Source organism: Bradysia coprophila, unplaced genomic scaffold (assembly GCF_014529535.1).
Source record: "Bradysia coprophila strain Holo2 unplaced genomic scaffold, BU_Bcop_v1 contig_348, whole genome shotgun sequence".
NCBI classification, from domain to species: Eukaryota; Metazoa; Arthropoda; class Insecta; order Diptera; family Sciaridae; genus Bradysia; species Bradysia coprophila.
The window spans coordinates 197674-220168 of NW_023503606.1; the positions used below are offsets into that span (position 1 = coordinate 197674).

The following is a 22495-nucleotide window of genomic DNA, read 5'->3' on the forward strand; positions in this document are numbered from 1 at the left end:
TTTGTAATTTTTGTCTAGAGTTGAACGCTGGAGGGCTCGTTTATTTTTGGCGCAACGGTAATATCAACCACATTTTTCAATTTTATATCCGTCTAACATTCATCAGTAGAAAAGGCAAATTTTAAATAGTCATGCTGGTAGTCTGGGAAATATGTGTTACTCATTTATGTTCACGGTTTCGTGAGTTTCGTGTTTAGTGTGGTCGTGCAGGGTAAAGTCACCAGCGTATTTCCAGGTTCTGTTCAAAATGCACAAAGTGTGACACAATGCGATAACTAAACGAAAATTCGTTTTTTATAATTTCAAAATTGTTTCTCGTTCCGATTACCGAAATTAGTTTCTTCGGCTGTATTGGAAATAAATAGCACTATAGCTACTCCCAGTCCAGATGACTATCAGATAGTATCATCTGTTATCGACAGCACGCCAATTTTGATCTTTTATAACAACGCTTATGTTCAAAAAAAGTAAAAGATTTTGCTGTAGAACCTCTTGAAGATGCTTTACGACTGTGAAAGGTTGATGAGTAAAAATAAAATCGATTCTCAATGAAACCAAAATTTTGTAAAATTTCTGGTTCAATTCATCATTTGTTTCTGATACGACTCATCACGTTTCATCACATTTAGACATTAACTTTACGGCTCCAACTTGTTTGGGAATGTGTACAGAGGATGTTCCGGGAAAGCTAAAGTCTATTTCAAGCGATGAGAATGAAAATTAGAGCAATTATAAATTTTTCTCGGACCTTCGTCCATTTGCATGAAAAGTTTAATTTTGATCAATAACACACTTCCTATATTTGATTTCTCAATTACCAAACAATTGCGACAAAAAAGACTGCTCACAATAAGGGCGCAGCCAGTAAAAAATCGATCTTTTCATAAGAAAAATTACAATAAATAAAAATCATCAATCTTCTTCTTCCCCAATGTTCCCAAAATGCAAGCGGCATTTCCACGTTGTATTGCGATTGAAATTCTTTGTAAAAGATAGTCTTTTGATTTAGCTTCACCAGTTGCTTTTTTCATTAAAGAACCCAATTTGTCTATGAATTTCTTCGTTTCTGGGCCCATACAACCTAGAGTCTCGAAAGCGAGTGGCGTTAGTAAATAATTTTGTTTCAAAGAAATATAATGGTTATGCTTATGTCTCTCAGCTTTGTCTGCGATTGTGCGAGCTTTCTTTGAAGAATCATTAATATACGAAGCAGCCATAGTATCCCTTACAGTCACATCCCACAAGAGTGATTTACCATGACTCCACGGTATTAACGTCATGCCGTCTGGTCTTTTACCATCATCTCTTGAAACACCTGGGGGCTGTACAATATTTGGAACACCTGCACTAGAGAATGCATGAGAAAAAATGTTATTCACACTATCGTGTCTAGCTAATTTTCCTTCTGCGCATTTAGCACAGGATAGACCATGTACACTTTTCTACCATTTTATCGCAAATACATTTGTGTTCCTCACATAATTGAGAACCTACTCGAAGACCAACAGCAATTCTAGCAGAGTTGTTATCCAATAACAATCCCAATTGACTCGATGGGATCACTTGCAGCCACTTTGAAGATTCTTTAGTTGATGACGGATGACGCAAGTAACCGGGCACGAGTCTTAAGATCACCATTTTCAACCAACTCATCGAATTGATGTTTGATCTTCGGAAGATCCCAATTCCTTTGTTCTTTTTTAAGCGTATCGGTTTCTGGAACAAAATTACGTGGAATTTCATCGATTAATTGTAAAATCTGATCATTAATTATTTTTAAGTTAAACTTTTGGAGTATGACATCACACAATTCTGATGATGAATAAACAGATGACAGATAGGCCGGTATTGCCAAATCCTCAACTCTCCTAATACCTATACCACCATAAGACAAAGGGAGAGATGCCTGATCCCATGACAAACCTTCCAATCTCGCATTCGTAATAGCCTCCAATATCGACCGAAACATCTCATCAACAGATCTAAGATGATCGGGCAACAAGTAGGCTCTAGAAGTACGCATCAAGCAACTGAATCTACAACCACTCAACGACTTCCTAAAAATACACAAAGCAGGATGGACATCCATCAGTTTAAGTCGGTCACACATCAACTTAACTGATTCGGTCTTAGAAGAAAACATCCTCTCTAAACCTGCCTCAAATATTGGTGAACCTAGCACTTCTAAGGAAGACTCATCAACCTTCTTAATACCTGGTAACAAAGCTGATATCTCATCATACATATGAGCTTCTTCATCAGGAGTCGCATTGATAAAGAAAACTTCACATTTCTTCGTATTCAGGCGCAGTCCTGAAACGTCATAAAACGATAGTACTTTCTGAATAATTCATCACCTATAGTACCATCGTCTAAATACCAGCCATTAAACCGAGACAAAAGGGAATGCGTCATTCGCATTATACTTATACAGAAACCTGTAGGACCCAACGGGTCTCCCTGCTGATAGCCTCTCTGAGACAACAAGGGGTCATCAGCGAAATACAGATTCGAAACAAGCCGATATACTTGCTGTAGCAAGGGAAACAACTCCGGGCAAATATCTTTAACCTCTCCTAACATAAACTTCCTAAAAAGCATATTAAATGCATTCTCAAAGTCAAACTTAACAAGAGCCATCGGCTTATCATGCTTAGTCTTACAAAATTCACGCACAGCGTGAACTAAAGCTTCAGCTCCCCCTTTAATCCCAAATCCAAACTGAAAAGGTTTCAGTTTACTCACTAACTGTTGCCTAATCTTATAATTCGAAATCTTCCCTGCAATACGTCTCCAAACTAAGCCCACAGCAATTGGTCTTACATCGTTCTCTCCTTTATTAAGAGCAGTTAACGATGCACCAAAGAAAACCTTTAAAACATCCTTTTGTACTCGACCTGATCTAATAATATCTATCAACGAAGACACGGCTTTAAGCAATTCATTAGCTGAATCACCACAAGTAAAAGATGTGAAATCTTTCAAGTGCCTTGGTCTCAAGCCCCCTAACCCTCCTGAAGAACTCAAAGGGTAACTCCTAATAGCCTTAATTACATCTCCTACCTCAGTCGGTGATATCTCGAAGTCTATTTTCACCTCTTCGAAAGAACCACCTTCATCTACTGGGTGTTTAGTCTGAAGCTTAGCAGCAGTCTCAACAGTCTGCGGAGCCACTGACTCATTTGAGCACAAAACTCTCAATGCACCCCTAATATCTCCCTCACTCACTTTCCTAGTCGCAGTCTTAACCACCGCACTGTCCTTGTCAACAACCTTAAATCTAAAAGGCATCCCCTTAGTTTCTAAAACTTTAGACAGAGCCTGGTTAACATCAGTACACTCTGCAAAAGCAACTAAATTCTTCCTGATAACATTTATGACATCATTCCCTTTAGACTTACTACTAAGAACGATATATGGAAAAGCCATCAGCTTCATCCAAGAATCAAGGTCGTTCTTTCTAACTAAATCCTTAATAACACGTGTGAGCTCGTGACAAGTTACAATCCTAACCGATTTCTGTATCACACGAGTCAACGGCACTGACAATCTACACTGATTGAGCAACAAGCCAAACTCACTTAAAACATCTGAAACATTAATCTCAACAGAAGGATGAAGCACTTCATCCTTATCTTTCGAAGACACGTTGCTATAAACAGTAGCACGCTCATGTACCCTCATATGGATTTTAAGTCCACGACTATTTTTCGCTAAAAAGCCACACATCTCACACGAAACCCTATCATCTATACTATCTCCAAATAAGAGACTCGATGGAAGTGTAACGTTCTCTTTTCTGCACTTTCTTTTAGGGCCTCGTCTAGCTAAACCTTCCTCATTGCTCGCTACTAAGTTCGCTAATTTCTGACGAGGAAACTGTTTTCGCAAAAATAGTCGCGGCAACAAACTTAAATGGTTTATTGAAGTAGAAAGAAATCTGTAAATCCTTAATTTAATTAACGTTTTAAACGTAAGCGATCCAAGCATGAGTTCAACCACTCTGTACATGTAAAACATTAAAGCGATATCTCACAGTGTATTACTATAGCCTCCTATTGAGATTACTTGTCGAAAGTGTTAATGCTTTCTAAAGTTAATTTTTATAGAAAAATGTACGTTAAAGCTCATGATGTAAAAGATTATCTCTTAAAATCCATCTCTTAAAAATGCTTTGATCGAAAGAAGTAACAGACTCAAACACTTACAGATGGAAAATAGTTCTTCATCTTAACTACCGAAAAGGACTGTGACCTTCATTAGATGTTTGTAGAAAAGTTTGAGAATTTTCTTTAAATTGGTTCTATCGTTTGGTCTCTTAAATCCGAATTCTAGACAAAAGTTGGTATTCCAATGAACCGCTGCTGTGTGATTTCTTGTTTTGTTTATATTATCCTTGCAATCAATCCAGATTAAAGTCGTCGATTAAAATTCTTCCCAAACAATTGCCATAAATACATAATTTACTGATCTCCATTCAATGTGTGAACATCAATGAATTTGTCAGAATATTGTAAAATGAAAGTCAGCATTAAAGCTGGCACGATGACAAAAAACGCATAACCACATGTGAAAGACGTAAAAAAAAATGTGAATTAATAAAATAATAAATGAGAAACTTACGATTCTCTCCTAGCCATTCCAAAGACGAAAAAAAAGTTTAAAAATAAATATTTTTCGCACAATAAGATTATAAAACTTGCAAATACCAGTAGTTTTTAATCTTCTTAGCAAAATAAACAATGCAAACAAAGTCACAAAAAAAAATTTTGTCCTCTATTTGACACCGCAAAGGCTTTAAACTCTCGGAAACATCAAAGAAATGCTTTTTTATTTATGGTATTTTTCTCTTTACAATTTTAAATATTAAAATTTGGATCGATGATGCCTCGCTATATTTTATTCGAATCATAATTATTTTAGTGTATTGGTCATTTAACGATTTAGTTATTAATACGAGGAGATGAGTTATATACCTCGGTCAAACTATGACACAGAATTTTTTACCCGCACGATAGCAACTAATGGTTTACAATACTGGAGATATCGAATATTACGTCCTTGTTTGGTACTTTAAATTTTCTTTTGTTTCTTTTATAGCACGAGCCAAAGGCGAGTGCCGCAACCACACAAGGCAACATTCAAAGTTCCAACCAATCACTTAACTTTTTAAGAGGTTTAAGGTTAAGAGGCTAAGATTGACTCTGGAAAATGAGTTTACATGCTTGCGGGTCGAAAATCATTCTTTTCGTCGAATTTCATGAACTTTCGAAGTCCACAGCATATTTTAACTGTCGATAACAGATAAATCAAGATAAGTAAAAACTCCTTAGATAGATAAGCTCGGAGATTATCGTTCGAGACTGATAAAATCCATTACAAAACTCGGGATAAAAAATTGAAAAGTACAGTTTTCGTGCGTTTATTGACCTCGGCTTCGCCTCGGATCAACAACATTCACACAAAAAATCAATTTTTCAATTTTCTATCCCATGTCATGTAAATAACTATTAACTCTCATGTCAATTAAGTAATGACTCAATTCTGGGGAAGGCAGAGAGTAAGATAAATTGTTTCCAGAAGAATCTGACTTCAAATATCTAAATAGCTGCAATATCTAAATGAATAATCCTGTAGAAACGGTTTGTCACATGCTATCAATGGCCTCTGCCAGGGGCCAGGCCAGTTGTCTCTTACACAACGAAAGGTATGATCATAATATTGAAGTGATAGATTTTGTATTTGTACCGAACATTTGGCGATACTTTACACAAATGAAGTAACAGATTGAATAGCTCTCGTTGAAAATGCCGCCCGCCTGATAAAATAAAATCTTTCTCTTCAATTCACAATTACAAAGTAAACTGAACGTAAGATAATGTCTATCGACTGGCGACTGGGATGAGCCCAAAATTGATATAGAAAATATGAAGAGCTCTCCATAATTTCAAAAAACAAATTCTTTTGTCGGTTTGTCGGAACTATTTCTAATCAAAACCAATCTTAACACCTCATACACCACACAAGTAGGAATCTAAGATAATAAATATGTTTGTTTGAGGTATAGCGCCAATTTCTTTCAGTACGTGTCTAGTGTAGGATGTTCCAAAAAAAAGTCGCATTTTTTTCACATCTTAATCTCATTTTCATGTTAATGGTTGCAGAATGATCCAATGCAAACACGATAATAGAGTGAGATTTTTGGTATTTAATCTCATTAAATGATCTTTGACGCCTATCGTATTCAATCACGTTCCGGTAATAGTTCTGAACTGAATACACCATTCGCTTTATAAATAGTTCCACTGTTCCGCGAGTGTAATACAAAACTTTAATACCTTTCAGACTGGTCATTTACTATCGACAAACGATGGAAAAAATAAACTAGAAGATTTTTCGTCAAAAACATTGTTTTAAATCTAGCGGAGTTCGACTAAAACAAAACAAAAAAAATGTCATCTGTTCTCGACAGCAATGACGAAACTAAGAAATTTGCAAGTTATTTGGCCGTTTATAGCAAAATACATGTCAAAAACAATGAAGTAAAAGATTTTCTTTTAACCTGTCGATATACTGAAAGAGTTAAGAGACTCGCGAATTATTGTGTTATATGTCAAAGCCATCTATATATTACATCGATGGTCAAAGCTTAGACGAATTATAATTCGTCTAAGGGTCAAAGCTTAAACTATTTATAGCTAGTCATTTTTTAAGGTTTTTCTTTTTTACAAATATACCTAAAACTGATGCGCGTTTCTCATTATATTTGGTTTTAATTTTTCGTCTACACGATCATCTTCAATACATTTGAAATGCCACCACGTTTTAAAAAAAATCATACAATGAATGGATGAATGGAGGCTACGTCTGAAAGTACCTTAAAACCTGAAGATGGACTATTGAATAGTTGCGCAAGTTACTTGTGAAAAATGGCTTCACCTAGTGCAAATTTATAGACGTTGGACATATGTTTGACACTGCAATGTCGTAATGTTGTTGAGGAACAAATGGGGTTTTATTGGGTCTGGGACTCACTGAGTTGTGAGTAGTTGGAAAATAGTGTCAATCTCGGCGAACTTCCAAAGGTTTCACTACCTCGACAAAGACACTAAAAGACTAAGGAACTATCTTCAGTCATTGGTACCAGCCTCAGCTTTCCAATCATACCAAAAATATGACACTCTGTCATTCTTCTTGAAAGATTCTGCACGGAGTAAAAATCTGATTCACCGGAGCGTGAGCAAGGTTCTTTTGGAGTGAGCTCATATCCGGCCGTAGAGGGAACGTGGAGTATTTTGTCAATATATCGAGTGAATTTTGACCGATTTTTTTTTGTTTGAAAGTTATTAACAAATGTGAAACGTCATTACTATTTCCGGTCTCCTAACAAAATGGCTCCCGGCGGCAAAATTGGATTTTAGGTTATAAAGTTTTTAAAGTCTTTACGCGTGCGAATCATATGCAAAACATTGTTTCGAATGTATCGTGTTGGTAATTATGCAAGTAAAGGTTGTAGAAAAATTAGAGTTAGTAACGCTAAACAGCTCGAAAACTAAATTTCCCCAACTGTATCTCGAGAAGCACCTTCATCTCTATCTCGCACATCTTCTTTAAAGATAACCATGACCTTCGTTCATGTGCCTATTCTTCTCATAAGTTAATTCAGCTGGTCAGATTCGCAAACAAAAGTGGTTTCTATGTTAAAAAAATTTTAAGATTTTTTTATTGAACTGAAATTGGAGGTACAAAACTCCAAATGCCTAACTTCTCGAATCATTGTCCATCGATCAACTGCCATGTTCAAATATCTCAATCGATCGAAGTTTACAACATCAAAACGTGCGCGTACAGTCTTTATAAGTTCATCGTTTATCATATGTGGTAACAGCTCCAATGACAAGAATTTTAAATTGGCCTTTTCTGCAAGCGACTCGCTACGGTTCGGATCCATTCAAAATCAAACCCGCATAAAAAAGAGTGATTTCTGCGGTCATTGGCCATACGATAGTCAGATGCAATTTCTTGAGATTTGGATAGGCAGTTATTAGTTTTGTCAGCCAGGGCTGGTAGATTGCGCCAATGCGCCATCGATTTCAATTTTTAATTCTTTTAGCGTTGGATTGAAATAGTCTTTGGACCAGTGAAACTTCATCGAACACCGACAGAAAGCTGAAGATTTCCATCAGCAGCTCGACTGGTAGTTGATCCAATTTCATGTTTTTACTTTAAAAAATTTCACTCCAGCTTCACAATAATGTTAAGAAGGTTTTCGCACTCTAGTTTCGCTTCCTCATCGAGCAGTACGTGTACGTTTTTGACAAAATGTATAAATTACACTGACGTTACTGCAGGCGTGAGTATGATAACAATACAAATATTTAGAACACACGTCGGCGACGTCGGCTTATGTCAAACTATGATGAATTTTATGATGTTATGACAGTCCAGTGAATATTTTGACAGGTCTTCCATATGCTTTATACATTGGTATACCTGTCAAAATATTTAAACGAATATTTGCTGTACGCAACCTAAATCCAAAACCAAAAATCGTAACCAAAAACTAGCAGCAAAATGGTAGAAGTATTTTTGTAACACGTCTTTGTGGATCAGAAAATTTATGCTGCAAGATGGGAATCTCGTTGTTCCCAAGATATAACAAAAAAAAAGTGATATTTTTGGGCGACGGGAAGGGTTTTCGAGTGTGGTGCCTCGTATACGGGTAAAGGAACACTGTTTCACGCAAAGAACGATAGTTTATAGCCATACCTATCAGAAAAAAAAAGTTTTCGAAAATTGGTTTAGTTTAGCCGTAGATATTGCCTAAGAAGTGGCCTGAGATCTGGCTGCTCGCCCGTAGAATGACTGACTGATGACTATTTTCTTGGCAAATAAAAAACGAAAAAAATACAAAAATTTTCTATTTTCTTCATTTTATGAATAGAAATCAAATTTTGAAGTAAAATTTAAAATATGCGAAAATTTGACTAATTTTTGGGGCCAACGGTTTTTCGAGTGAAACTGATGAAATTTGGACACTGGAACTTTCTTTATGAAAAGAAAGATAAAATGAAAAGTAATTGACTCTATCAATCAGGGAAAAAAGATTTATGACAATCGGTTCAGTTAATCGTGAGATATAGATCTCGCAGTGAGCGTCATTCGGGCTTCGGATGTAGAATGATGGGTTATACATTTCGCAAATATATCCAGTTAAATGCTAAGTATCAGCACTTTGTTTCACTTTGTTGCGCCGATTATATGGGTTATGCGAACCGCTCACAAATATGTCGAGGACTGTCAACAGATTTTTATTCTTCCTCAAAATTCACAATCTGGATACAGCCAACCGAAATTCATTCCGCTCAATGGTGCGCTCATTGCAACTACCGCCACAATTCATGTCGTTTTACAATGTGAATGCGTTGGCCACCTGACCATGGACTTCGATGTGATTGAATTGAATCACTTGAACTGAATTATATTTTCTATGTTATCAGTTAGCTCCACAGCCGTTGATAAATAATTATATTAAAATTTAAAAATAGTATATTACTACTAGGTCCCACCTGTTGGGTGGGTCAGATCCCTTGACTGCCTAAAACTGAGCTTCTTAAAAGATTTTTAGACCCGTACGAAGTACTGGGGTCTTATAGGTTTACGCATACGTTTGTAACACGTCGAATTGGATTCCCTGAGTAAGGGGAAACCTATTGTGGTTGTCTAGAGATGCCAAATCCGGGAAAAAAAAAATGTCCGTCTGTCTGTCTGTCCGTCTGTCCGTCTGTCTATCCGTCTGTCTGTCTGCACGATAACTTGAGTAAAACGTATCCGACTTTGAAAATTCTTTTTTTTACCCGTTTGGTAATGTCAAAAGACAGGCTAAGTTCGAAGATGAGTGATTTTGGATCGACCCCTCCCGAGCTGTGGCCCAATAAGTGCTTTACGGTTTTTCAAAGATATCTCCAGACATTTAAACGTTAAACTTGTAAGTGATACGTCAAATAAAAGGTATTTACAATACCGATCGACAAAAAAAAAGTTTATGTAAATCGGATGACCGACTCGTGAGTTAGACCCCTTGGTGTGGAACAGGCACAGCGCGGCAAGCAGTTTTTGCTTGTAGGTCGGCCACATTTGAACATATTTCGTCTGTTTTAGCTTTATTAGATAGGTATTGACCGTACCAATCAGGGAATTTTTTTTTATGAAATTATGTTCTCCGGAGCGTGAGCTAGGTCTCTTGGAGTGAGCTCTTATCTGGCTACTCGGAAGTACAGTGAACGTGGTGTATTTTGACAATATCTCGAGTAAATTTTGACTGAATTTCATGAATTTTTTTTTGTTTGAAAGGTATTAACGAATGTAAAGCGTCGGTACTATTTCCGGTCTCCTAAATGGCTGCCGGCGGCCATATTGGATTTTAGTAAAACGATATAAAGTGGGAAAATTTGTACTTAGATAGTTTCTGTTAACATGGAAATAATTTGTTATGTGTGTGGGGTTTCAGGGATTCCATATATGGATATCTATATATACCTATATACAGCTATATTGAGCTATATACAGGCATATAGAGCTATATAATAGCATATATTCCTCTGTGAAATGTTTATTTATAGTGAAATATAGGTAAATAAAGCGGTATATAGCTGTTTAAATAGGAATTTATGAAATTTTGCTTCGTACGGGGCTGTCTATATTGCCTCCGGCAATTTATTTGTATATGATAACAAGGCAAAGAGTGGATAATGTAAGTGATTTTAAAGGCTTTTGACACGAATAGGTGTTTCGTACGGGTCGGCGTTAGCTATGTTTTATTGGTTGATTAAAAAGAACTACACTAGAACGGTCTAAATTTCTCATTAATAATTCAATTCGGTTTAGTATTACTGAAAATTTTCGTGAAGTTACAAAACTATATTAATTTTTGATTCACAACTTTATTTTCTGTTACTAGACTGATTTTATGCTCATATTAGACTGTTATTGTCTATAAAATGATGAATTAAACTCGTGTGAATTAAACTCGCTTCGCTCTGGCCGCAAACTTCACACTCGTTAATTTTTTGGGGTTTCCAAGCGGAATCGTCTGACATTGGAACCATTTTGACGAAAGGCTAACACGTAACCACTGAGCCATCCTGTCCATAAATTATACCAAAATTGTCTGCACACGCCGACGTTCGGTTAATTATTACGCTAGGCCTGATGACAATGAATTGTTATTTTAACGACAAAAAAAATCTTTTCTTTTTTCTTGCTTTTATTTCTCCATTATTTTATGTATACAGTTTGTTAAATTGATTCTTTTTAACGTCTTAAATATTCAACTTACATAGCCAATATTTTTGTTTGTTGTTTTTATGTTCAGAGTTATTGTAACGGTTAATTTAAATTTTCAATTTAAAAAGTTATTTATTTTTAAAAAAGTTTTCTTCAAAAAGTTTTTAAAAATTAAATTCAAAGATCATATCAAAACATTTTCAAAATGTAAAGAACGGAAAAGAAACATTTTATTCAGAATGTTTAAAATCTAGAAATAACAAAAATGGATTTTTTTCAAGTCAAGTCATTGATCAACAATTTATTGAAAACGGATACATTCCGTTGGGATACATTCTGCCACTTCAAAGCAAAAAAATTACTTTTTTTTCTCTTCGTATAAAATAATTGGAATTTTTCTTCTTCAAAAAATAAAACCAAAAAAAATGAATAAAAAACGAACGTTCAAAAATAGGAAATAAAATTTACGTTAAACTTGAACTCAATGGTGTATGTTGTTATATAATGTTATACTTCAGTTGATTATTTGTCATAATTTTTCTCCTATCTTTGCTCCAACGAATAGCTAGATTTGACTTTAAACGTTACCAATGATTACAATAAAAAAAAAGAAAAATGATAGAAAACACATTTAGGCATCTAGGAATTCATCCCGAATTTGAAAATAATGTGAAAATTATCGAGCTTTTGTTTTCAATTTAGCTTGAAACGAAGTAATTAAAATTACGATTAAACTGGAAAATATAATTAGAAAAATTAATAAAAATTTGTTATACAAAAACTGAGGTTCATGTCGTCAAAATATTGTTTGTTGGTTGTTGTTGTTGTTGTTATTTCAAATCTGTGTACTGAAGCGTGGCCGAGGTAGATCACCGAACACACCCTCGCCATGAACGCTTTTAGCGATTGCTTTAATACTAGCTGCAATGTCAACATTTTCGTCGGAGTACTGAAACATACAGATTCAAACAAATCGTTTTTTTTAGATACAAAATAACCATTTCTGACACCGAGTGAGAAAAATTTCTGCCTTTTCTAGGCACTAGATTGTCATTCGTCGTGAAAGGTAGGGTATTTCTCAAATACAGGTGGTTCTCTAACTTTTGTAAATCCCTGGTATATCTCCAACACAAATTTTTCGCTATTCTTTGGGGATGTATAAAGGCAGTGTATGCCTGCCGGAATTTTGTTACATAGTCCACACCATTCGGTAATAGTAGATTACGTCCGTGGGTCCCAATTTTTATTTTGACGAGTGGGAAAATTATAGCCCGACCCGAAGAAGAGGGCGGTATTCGCACTAGTCGAAATTAAAACTTGGACTCACGTACGCACTGTGCTTTACGTGAACAGGCAATGTAAATGTTTATTACATATGAGCGAAGCGCCATTTTCATTGCCGTATCACGTAAAGTTATTTTATCACATCAGCGCCCAGCAAATGTTGATTTTGTTGTGTATGATCCCACCTTGGGCAGCAAGCCCTTCGTCGCTTATTTCTAGCATCGCTTAGGAAAAATGTTGTTCCTAACTTATGCTTCCATCACCTCGCTCGTAAAGTAAAATAGCATACTGCACACGGGAAATATTTTGATATCATGTATCACGATGAGTAAAGTACATCGGGCTGAAGCCCTCGGATCCTTTTACTCATCTGGATACTAGATATCAAATTACTTGGTACAGAAATCTACTATTACAACGTGACAGTTGTTACAGCTGATGTAACAAGTGTTGTAACAACAGTGAGTGTCATGGTTTCAACTGTACCGAACCCAAATGTGGTAAAATGTGTTACATTTTTGGTTAGATAATTGAGTCAAATGCACTTGTTTCAACATGTGCGCTTGTATTATATCCTCAGGTGAAGTTATTCACTCGTTCCGCCTGCGGTTTCACTCGATCCGCTCGCGCACACATTCAAACTTGTGCAATCATAACTCACTTATGTACTTGACCAAGCATGTAACAGACTATTATGAGACCCTCGTTGATGAAAAACCTTTACTTTGGCGAGTTTTTCGTTGGAAAGGATCTCAATTAATGAAGTAAACAAGGGGTGTAGATTATGTAACAAACTGAAGAGTAACGGAAAATTTTAGTTTAGAGAAAGACATCAATGTCAGACCGTCTGTAACAATGCAGATCGTGTGCCTACAAGAGCATTTATCACCTAGTTACATGTAACGTTTTTCTCAAGAAAAATTTATTTTTCGTCACTGAGTCCAGGATTGCAAACTTTGGGGAGGTCTCACAGATGCAGATACGCGAGTGACACACACAAAATTTTCGTAGAAGATGGATTCTCAAATTTGACAATTTCATAGTAGGTGAATTCTGTTTTGTGTCCCCGCGTTTCGGATAAAATGACGGTCTACGTGACCCCCCCCCCAACAGTCTATAGCCTTGACTGAGTCGACATAACACGGAATAAAAGTGGTGGAAAGTAGTGTTTTCGCGTGAATTTCGTAGATCCAAGGCGAAGCCGAGGGTAATAAACACACGAAAACGCGATTTTTCCGAGTTATGTAATGGATTTTACATGCTGAGGGCGTCGAAAGAAGCGCTTGAAATATGAAAAGTACTGTGTTCGATTCATGTATCATGTAAAACAATTTTAAATACTTTTGTTTACCCCAGGGTCGAAAGTACCCTGGGGGAGGATGGCGTACCGGTCGAAGCCATTAAGTTAGGTGGCAACACGATGTTGGAAACGATACCGGCTTTGTTCAATAAATGTCTGGAATTGGAAAAAGTACTGAAAGCTTGGGAAAACGCTGTAGTAATCACTTTGCTGCACAAAAAAGGAGACATAACGAAGCTGGAAAATTATCGTCCAATCAGCCGACTATCAACTCTCTACAAGCTGTTCATGAAAATCATCGCAAAGAGAAATACAAAGAAGCTGGACCTTTAGCAACCAGTCGAACAATCTGGGCTTAGATCTGAGTTCAGCACAGGTGATTTTGCAGGTGATGAGAAATGCAACAAATACAAGATTCCCATAATCTTGATATTCATAGACTATGAGAAAGCGTTTGATTCGGTCGAAACGTGGTCAATATGGGAGTAATTGGACGAATGCAGAGTGGACTCGAGGTGTATGAAAATGCTACGTCGTGCATAAAGTTACATGAGAACACGGCTAAGTTCAAAATCGGAAGAGGTGTAAGACAAGGAGATGCCATCTCACCGAAATTATTTACCTAAATTCTAGAAAGTGTTTTTAAAAAATTGGATTGGAGTCGGATGGGAATTAACACCAAGCACAAGTCATGTTACAACAGTTGAAGAAAGAATCGAGCAAAGTCGGTCGCAAAATGAACTTATCGAAGACAAACATCATGACAAACATCGATGATGACAGTGACATCAAAATTCCGTCATCGAAAGAGTCGACAACTATGTGTATCTTGGCTTCAAGTTGAAACTAGGTCTAGACAATCAGACAGCAGAGATCAAAAAAAGGATTGGTCTTGGATGGACAGCGTTCGGAAAACTGAAGATGGTTTTTAAAAGCAAAATGAAAAACAGTCTGAAAAGAAAAGTGTTTGATTGGTGTGTCCTACCGGTGTTGACGTACGTACCCGAGAACAAGCTCAGAGTAGCACAAAGACCAATGGAACGGAGTATGCTTGGGATTTCGCTTAGAGATAAAATGACGAATCAGTGGATTCGGCAACAAACGAAAGTCGTAGACGTGATGGAAAGGATAGCATCTCTGAAGTGGAATTGGGCAGGGCACATTGCGAGAATGGCAGACGAACGTTGGCAAAAGTGGAGACCTACATCCAGCAGTGGATATAAACGGGCTGATTAAGAAGAAGAAGGATCGAAAGTGGCTTATTACAGTCGTAGAGATAAAAAGTAAATTGACTTTTAAGTTCAAGAGCATGCAAATCCATTACCCCAAATCGGAATAAATTCGAAATGTCGTTTTGGTATGTTTATTGACCTCGGCTTCGCCTCGGATCAACCGAACACACTACAGGGTCTACTTTTACTCGATTTGTCTCTAGTTCATGTAAATGACTGTTGTTTTTTGAGGAACTCCTGTAGAATCCAACGAAATTAAAGTCCAAATATTTCCGTATCATCGAAGCGAAAAGAAAAATTATTTGCATCATGGATCAGTGGTGTACGAAACTACACCGTCGCTGAAATGGCTCCAGTTAATTAAAACCACTCACAGTACAATGTGAATACAGCGAAATGGTCGACATATTAAAACACATAAATCAAGTGGTTCATTAAGCTCTCCGGGCCGTGTGTGTATACGAATGTTATAAACAATTTATAAATAGTACATCGGCCAGTTATACACGTTCGACGATATATATTCGAGTTTATATAGAGCAAAATGTCCAATTAATGTAGCCGAAATGCGCCATTAATTGATAATGAAAATATATTAGCAAAGTTGGTTTTCGAAATTTGGAAAGTTTTATACAACACAAACACACAACGTCGTCTTTCAGCGTAACATGTGCAATAAATGGGACAAATAATTGTGTTGCATTGGAACGGTGCGAGGTACCATTGTTTCTGGAGCAGTTTTTCGTAACGAAAGATGGAAAGTTGTACGGTGTGTTAAATGGACTTTTGAATTTTCGAATGAATGCACCGGTACACTGACCATTGAACAATTTAGTTTACGTTAAAAGCCTTTCTCAACCGAACAATCTTATCGAATTTCAAGTTTTGTCCGTGTGACTTATTTCTGAAACTTTATTTCAGCTTAATCGTTTGTACAAATCATCAACCGCCTGAAGAAGCTGCAAAAGTAGTTGACACCTCGTAAAAGGGAAACTTTTGTTACAACAACTTTTGCACCTACTTCAAAAGGCTCAAATCATCATCAAACATTACCCCAAAGCCGAATCTCCTCCGTCTTCACACTCACCTCATCATAATCTGCTTGAACAACATCCCTATTGGTAGCAATTACTGGCATTGATACGGGAAGACTCTGTGCAATATTTAGGCTTTTCGGCCGGCCAGCGTATCTTTGGTGACTGGTGTCGACATCGGAATCTGAACGGACATCAATTTTGATTTGTTTAAAAAAACCACCAAATCATTTGACCACGAAATTCCATTGCACCAACTTACCATCCGTATCTGATTCTTCTACGTCCGACATAACATTGGTGTACTGATTGGATCGTGTAGTTGGTATTCCATCCATTTCAAAGAAGAAAATTGAATCGTCCGTAGCCTTTGACGTCGGCTGTGCGGAAGCAGTTCTTGCTGATCCCTGAAATTAGTTGTACCAAAAAATTAAACTTTCTCTCTCTGTGGAATACGTGTATGTCAGACAGGGACAGAAATAAGATTGGTTAAAATTAGAGGTGTTTTTGACGACATCTGTTATCGACAACGGTGACATGATAAGAAACGACGATGTCTCGTTGGTGTTCTCTTATCTATACCAACGTTAACATAAACTAATGAAGTAATAGATTTGGTGGAAGTTTAGATCGAACGAAGTCATAGATTCGAAAGGTGCCTTAGGCTTGCCGTCTGTGTAAAATGTAAACCTCTGCAAGAAGGTTCGTTGCCGCTAGATGCTGTTCTTGTTTTTGTTGTCTTATACTGGAACTTTTATTTTTAAGTTGCATCGTTGGCTGGATTTCAATTGAGAATGGCTTCAGCTATACAACGGTATGTAAGTCAGATGTTCTAAGAACAGAATTTTGTGATTTTGAAATTTCTTCGAGAGACTCTTTCCACCAGGCTCACAACTATAACGCGATTGTAGCTCTTCACAGTTGGTGTTCAGCGTGTAAAGTACAAAGAAACAGATGCTTGTTTCGTGGTGACTTCATTCTTCAAAAAGCCTATTATACCACCAACTGGTTGGTATTTTCCATCCGACGAAGAACTTTAAAAGGCTGTTGATCTGTTGATAGGTCTAGCTGGCTTCGAGTAGCCAATATGTTTTCATAAAATTACAGTGAGGTGGGGAAAAACATGAAAAGTATGAAAATGAGCAGGTTTGTTTGCTTTCTCGTCAATACCTTTCATTTGGCATATCGCACACGATTTTTGAGCGAAAACACCCAGAGATTTGGTTGAAAAACTATAGTGAAAAACAGGCAAGCAAAACAAGGCAGGGAACTTGACGCCAAACTTCTGTCGCTGTTTTGAAGCACTTCCCGTTGAGTCGCGACAACGTTTTTACGCTAGAAAGTTAGGTGGGCACGCATAACAGAGGTAAACCACGGAAAACTCGATAATTTTTGTTATGTTGGGACTCAAAATAGCCGGCGTATTTGCCTGTTTCCCGCTGGTTTCCGATATCAAATAAAAGGTGTTGACGAGACGAATCTGAATATCTAAATTTTAGGAAAGTCGGGTTGGTCGATCAGTAGTTATAGGCGAGAGAGCGAGCAAATACAGTATGTTGTGCCTGTTCTTCACTAGTTTTTCCATCTCTGGATGTTTTCGCTCAAAAATGGTGTACGATGTGTCAAATGAAAGGTGAAAGGTATTGACGAGACGAGACAAAAAAATTATTTTTTTTCTTTTCCCGCACCTCCCAGGGAGGTGTATCGAGTGAAGGATCAAGTAGTGATCAAGCATTGAAAATGTTCGGAAGTCATAAAAATAAGGAGTATAGTGTGGTTGCATCGATTTTGATGTTAGGAAACACGTCGATAAAAAGATTTAAATCACCAGCGGCATTCAGTACCCTTTTGTGGTTGGGTTTTCGTGTTGGAGGCAGTTCTTAAATATAACAACGACGATGGAATGCAGAGACATTCCTTGAAAAACATTTACGCTCATCGGCTAGCCTACATTTACCTCGGAACTTTGAAACAACACCGTACACACTACTAGAGAACTTCAATACATTTCTAACAGCAAGCATGCACGGCATAGCCATAAATTAGTCGATTTGCGGCATACAAAACACTTACATTTTTCGTAGCCGAAGAAAACGTCTGCTGTTTATCGATTACGAGTCGCGGTTGATGCTTAAAATTTGGACTGTTACCAATGCTCATCGGAGTCGAATCTGGTGTCGGTGGTGGGGTGTCAAAACTAGTCAATTTGGATCCAGCCAATTGCTCAGCAACATTGGAGTTTGTGGATTGTTCAGGTACTGTTTTTATAATTCTGCAGGCAGAGTAGAGCGATTAGTCAGTTAAAAATTTGTCGAGTCGCCGAATGGACATGTTTACCTAACGAGAGCATTATATTCTTGTTCTGCCTTTTCGCGAAAAAGATTCAACAAATGAAATTGTTCCCGGTTAAATTTGGTGATCCTATCGTTAGTCTCATTAATCTCTTGTTGAATGGCATCTCGGAAATGTTGCGTCAAATTTTTTATTCGCATGGAGTCATTATCTGAACAGAGAAAAAAAAGAAAGGATTTTAATATGCGGTCGCACGTCACGATTGACTGTGTGTATCATACCTTTGTTGGCTTCATCTAATTTGGTTGAAGACATGTCCTGATTGATAAGCACACCAAATAAATTTGAATATTTGACGCTCGTTTTTAGAATGTTTGTATCTTCTTCGTTGGTCAACAATAAAGGGTTTATGAGGTATAAGTTTTTGTCATTAATGGCATGCGTAGCTGTAACGAAAAATAGAAATAAATTCCATGAAACAGCTGCTGTATTGCTTAGGTTCTATCGAGATACGAAGAGAGGGTGCCCGAGGTACAAGCATTATTAAAGTGGACCCGTTCTCTTGCTCATGAATAATCAGTTTTAGTTATAGCCTTTAGCTGTCTTTATCTTTCAAAGACTCATTGAAAGTATTCACCTATTTTTGGCAAAGGCATTCTTCTTTACGATGAAGCCATGATAGCTCATTGCTGTGCAAATGTATCCTACACTTTTTTACATTTGCACAAAAATGAGGTATCATCGGTGCTATTATAGCTTCATGGTAACGAAAAATGATTTAAAGAATTTCTCGACCAAAAATTTTTCGCTAACTCCTATGCTGCCGTGTTAAACACCACCGCATTTGATTTTGAAGAGCTTCCGAGAGGTTTAAGCTTTGTTTGTATTCAACTTTTCCAATGAAATCCAACAGAAGCTCAAATTTATTGAAAGCTCTACAAAGCTCTCCAAGCTACGCGATACGGTGTTTTGGCTTAACACGGCAGTATGGGTCTAAAACTCTGCTTTACGTTTTAAAGTACAGTCACGAGATTGTGAGATTGTCTACAATCGAGTATACAGTCAGAGGCAGTGAAATTTCAGCACGAATTTGCTACAGCTGTTTTTCAGCCGTATAAACAACAATAAACAGTTTTGATTGCATGTGTATGTGGATCAGCTGAAAAACAGCTCAATCAAATTTATGCTGAAATTTCACTGCCTCTGACTATTGCGTTCTCTCATTCTACGTATGCTTTCATATGCTAGAATAAATTTGACGGATTGTTTTTATTCTAGTCGAATTCGCTATGATGATCAGTAAGATGATCATCTGTTGTCGACAACAACGACCAATAATACTGCTCAGTAATCTCTTATATTCGCTAACATCACAACTAGTGAAGGAAGTAAAAGATTTTTCATTTCTTGGGACTTGGGACAAAATTTAAAAAAAAATCTCCTTTGCATGGAAAGTTGTATACGTATTTGATGTGGACGGTAGATCTCACTTTGTTCGGGCTACAATTTGTGAAATTGCCTAAAATCAATACTTCAAACAAAATAAGTACTAGATTTAATGGATAGGTTGAGATATGCCTGCCGCTAAAATCAACTAAGGCGGCATTTCACCCAATCAATGAGCCGCACTTTATGCATTACATTAACGATTAACGGCAGCAATTAAGAACAAACCATTAAGTCACAACCGGCATAAATCAATTCTTTATCGGCGACCGTCCTAATTAAACTCGCAACCCGATCACAGCCGGTAATAATCACTTCGATATTAGGTTTCTCTTGATATTCCCTAACTCAACCGCGATATTTTTGCACTCGACACCATCGTAAGGATAGATTTTGACGAACATAATCGGATCTACTGATGATCCAAAAACTCACTTCCTTCCTTCCAAATACCAAAATTATAACATTTAAGAAAAGACACGAAAAATAAATAAACAAAAAACCGTTCGAATTCCGTTCTGTTTATCATCGGAGGTATGTATATATTACTCTATATGACGACAAAAACAAAATATAAAAACTTTCCACTAATATCAAAATCATCAAAATGGTAAACGTGAGTCGTAATGTCGATAACAAAAAGCAAATTACTCAGCGTGTTAGAACCGCATGCGGTAATTATAACTGTCTTCTCTAAACATTTCGGCTCGAACAGACATTCGTCTGTTAATTCACGCAATGTGTGTGAATCTTATTTTGTCGTTCTTGTTGTCTCCAATTGAATCGGGGGAGAGTTATGAGCATGGAAATTGTGTCATGTCCAATCGACTGTTTACGTTTAAATATATGTTCCTTATCTTCAGCACATGAAACAGTCACACTGTAAGACACTTGGTGTGGGACTTAGACCTGGTATATTTCGAAGTTGTTTACCAACGAGAACTCGTAAATGTGTAAGCGATTTTTTCCGCTTATCAAAACAGTACTGTTAATCATAGATTTTGATTACATTTGCTTTAGATAATCGTTGCTGGTCAGCGAATTTTTTTCTTGAACCGAAATTTAAATTTTAAATTAACTCCGAAAACGACGGTCGAAACTCAACACTAATTTTAGGTTTCATTGTCACGTAGAGAGAGAGAGAGACCATTTTACCAAGCAAAAAAATTATGGTTCTAAAGGGCAGTGCCGAAATGGCTCAAAAAAGCCCTTCGGTCTTTTGTATGAAGAAATTTTTGAAAAGGCACCTTCGTTGCCGTTTGTCTATACAAAAATTAAAAGGTCCTTCGGGAATCGCCCGAACGCCCATAGGGCCAGGCCGACACTGCGTAAAGGGCTATACGTACTCGTATATATAAATATAACACCGCTGGCTGGCTAGCTGAAAAATAATATTTTCGCTTGTTTTATAGTCGATGATAACTTACATGTATCACAGTTTATGCAATGATGTAGGACCCAATTATCGGCAGTACGAATTTTTTGGATCAAATCCAATTGCTGGAAATTCGCACCAGTAGCCAAATATGGTCCAATGGCCTGTAACATTTTGCATATTATTTAATTGGATTGCGAGCTTCAGCAAAATTGTTAAGCAATTTTCCAGCAAGCAAACATTATAAAACATTCGTCCAACCAACAGAGTCTTTTTTTTTTCTTTGTTCTCCACAAATGGCTTAAACTCGCTCTGGTTCTCAAATCAGTATACTACACTACACACCAGACCGGCAAGGCACACACTTGATGTTAATTAATTTAAACATCCGAGTTCTCGATTCGCACACAACCAAAACAAAACGAACCAAAATTACAATATTCACAGTCGAGCACACTCATATTCAAACCAACAAAAAATTTAATTATGCAAACATTTGAACCGAAACATGAACATTTTTCGAGTAAACAAAATTTTATTTTGTGTATTTTCGTAACTTACCTTCTTGAAAAACTGCGAGTGGTCATTTTCGGATTTCCAGTCGCCAGCATATTCCGACGGTATATTTGTCACGTTTATTGCGACATTTAAACACTTACAAACCATAAACATTATTCGAATATTATAAGGAAATTAGGAATTAATTAGAAAATTTTCAACAAAAAGCAAATTCTATTTTTTTTGTCAACAATTTCTCTTCTCCGACGATTTTTTTCTTTTTGTTCATACGGAGTTCACGGTGTTATATTTAGTTTCTTCTTCACTATTGCTATACCTGTCCCACAGTTTGCTGTCAAACAACAACACCATCTTGCCAAAACAACACTTACTATAGTATTGTGTAACACGACGTTGAGCGGCTAAAAAATGTTATCTGAACAAGTTTCATGTTAATCATCGAAGTTGTTGTGCACAAACTTATTTGACGTTCAAAGCTAATCGAACAATATCTGTAAGTTAACGCTATCAATCAATCACGTCCCCTCTGTTGAATGGATGAGTATTTTCAATGAAAGTAATTTTCAATGAATTGAATGGAATCACTGGAAGACATAAAAGGTTTGCCAATTTGTTGAGAATTATTCCTCATCAGTATCGCGAACTAACAATCTATATTTCTGTTGTGTTATGAATTCTTTCTAAGTTTGGGCAAATTCTAGGAAGACTTTAATCAAAAATGGGAAGT

The 22495-nt window shown here is 36.8% G+C and overlaps 1 protein-coding gene across 2 annotated transcripts; it reads right to left on the reverse strand.

Moving 5' to 3' along the window:
* Positions 1 to 11264: 11264 nt before the first annotated feature.
* On the reverse strand, positions 11265 to 22094 carry LOC119079860. 2 transcript variants are annotated; one of them, XM_037187936.1, is made up of 8 exons: positions 21811 to 22088; positions 21302 to 21413; positions 18710 to 18874; positions 18474 to 18639; positions 18210 to 18408; positions 16399 to 16543; positions 16190 to 16320; positions 11265 to 12235 (listed from the first exon to the last, which is right to left on the reverse strand). In XM_037187936.1, exons 1-8 carry the CDS (start codon positions 21919 to 21921, stop codon positions 12122 to 12124), a joined length of 1143 nt encoding a protein of 380 aa, XP_037043831.1. In that variant the 5' UTR covers positions 21922 to 22088; the 3' UTR covers positions 11265 to 12121. The 2 variants fall into 2 exon arrangements, with proteins under 2 accessions (XP_037043831.1, XP_037043832.1); XM_037187937.1 differs by lacking the exon at positions 21302 to 21413 and having other exon boundaries at positions 21811 to 22094.
* Positions 22095 to 22495: the final 401 nt, after the last annotated feature.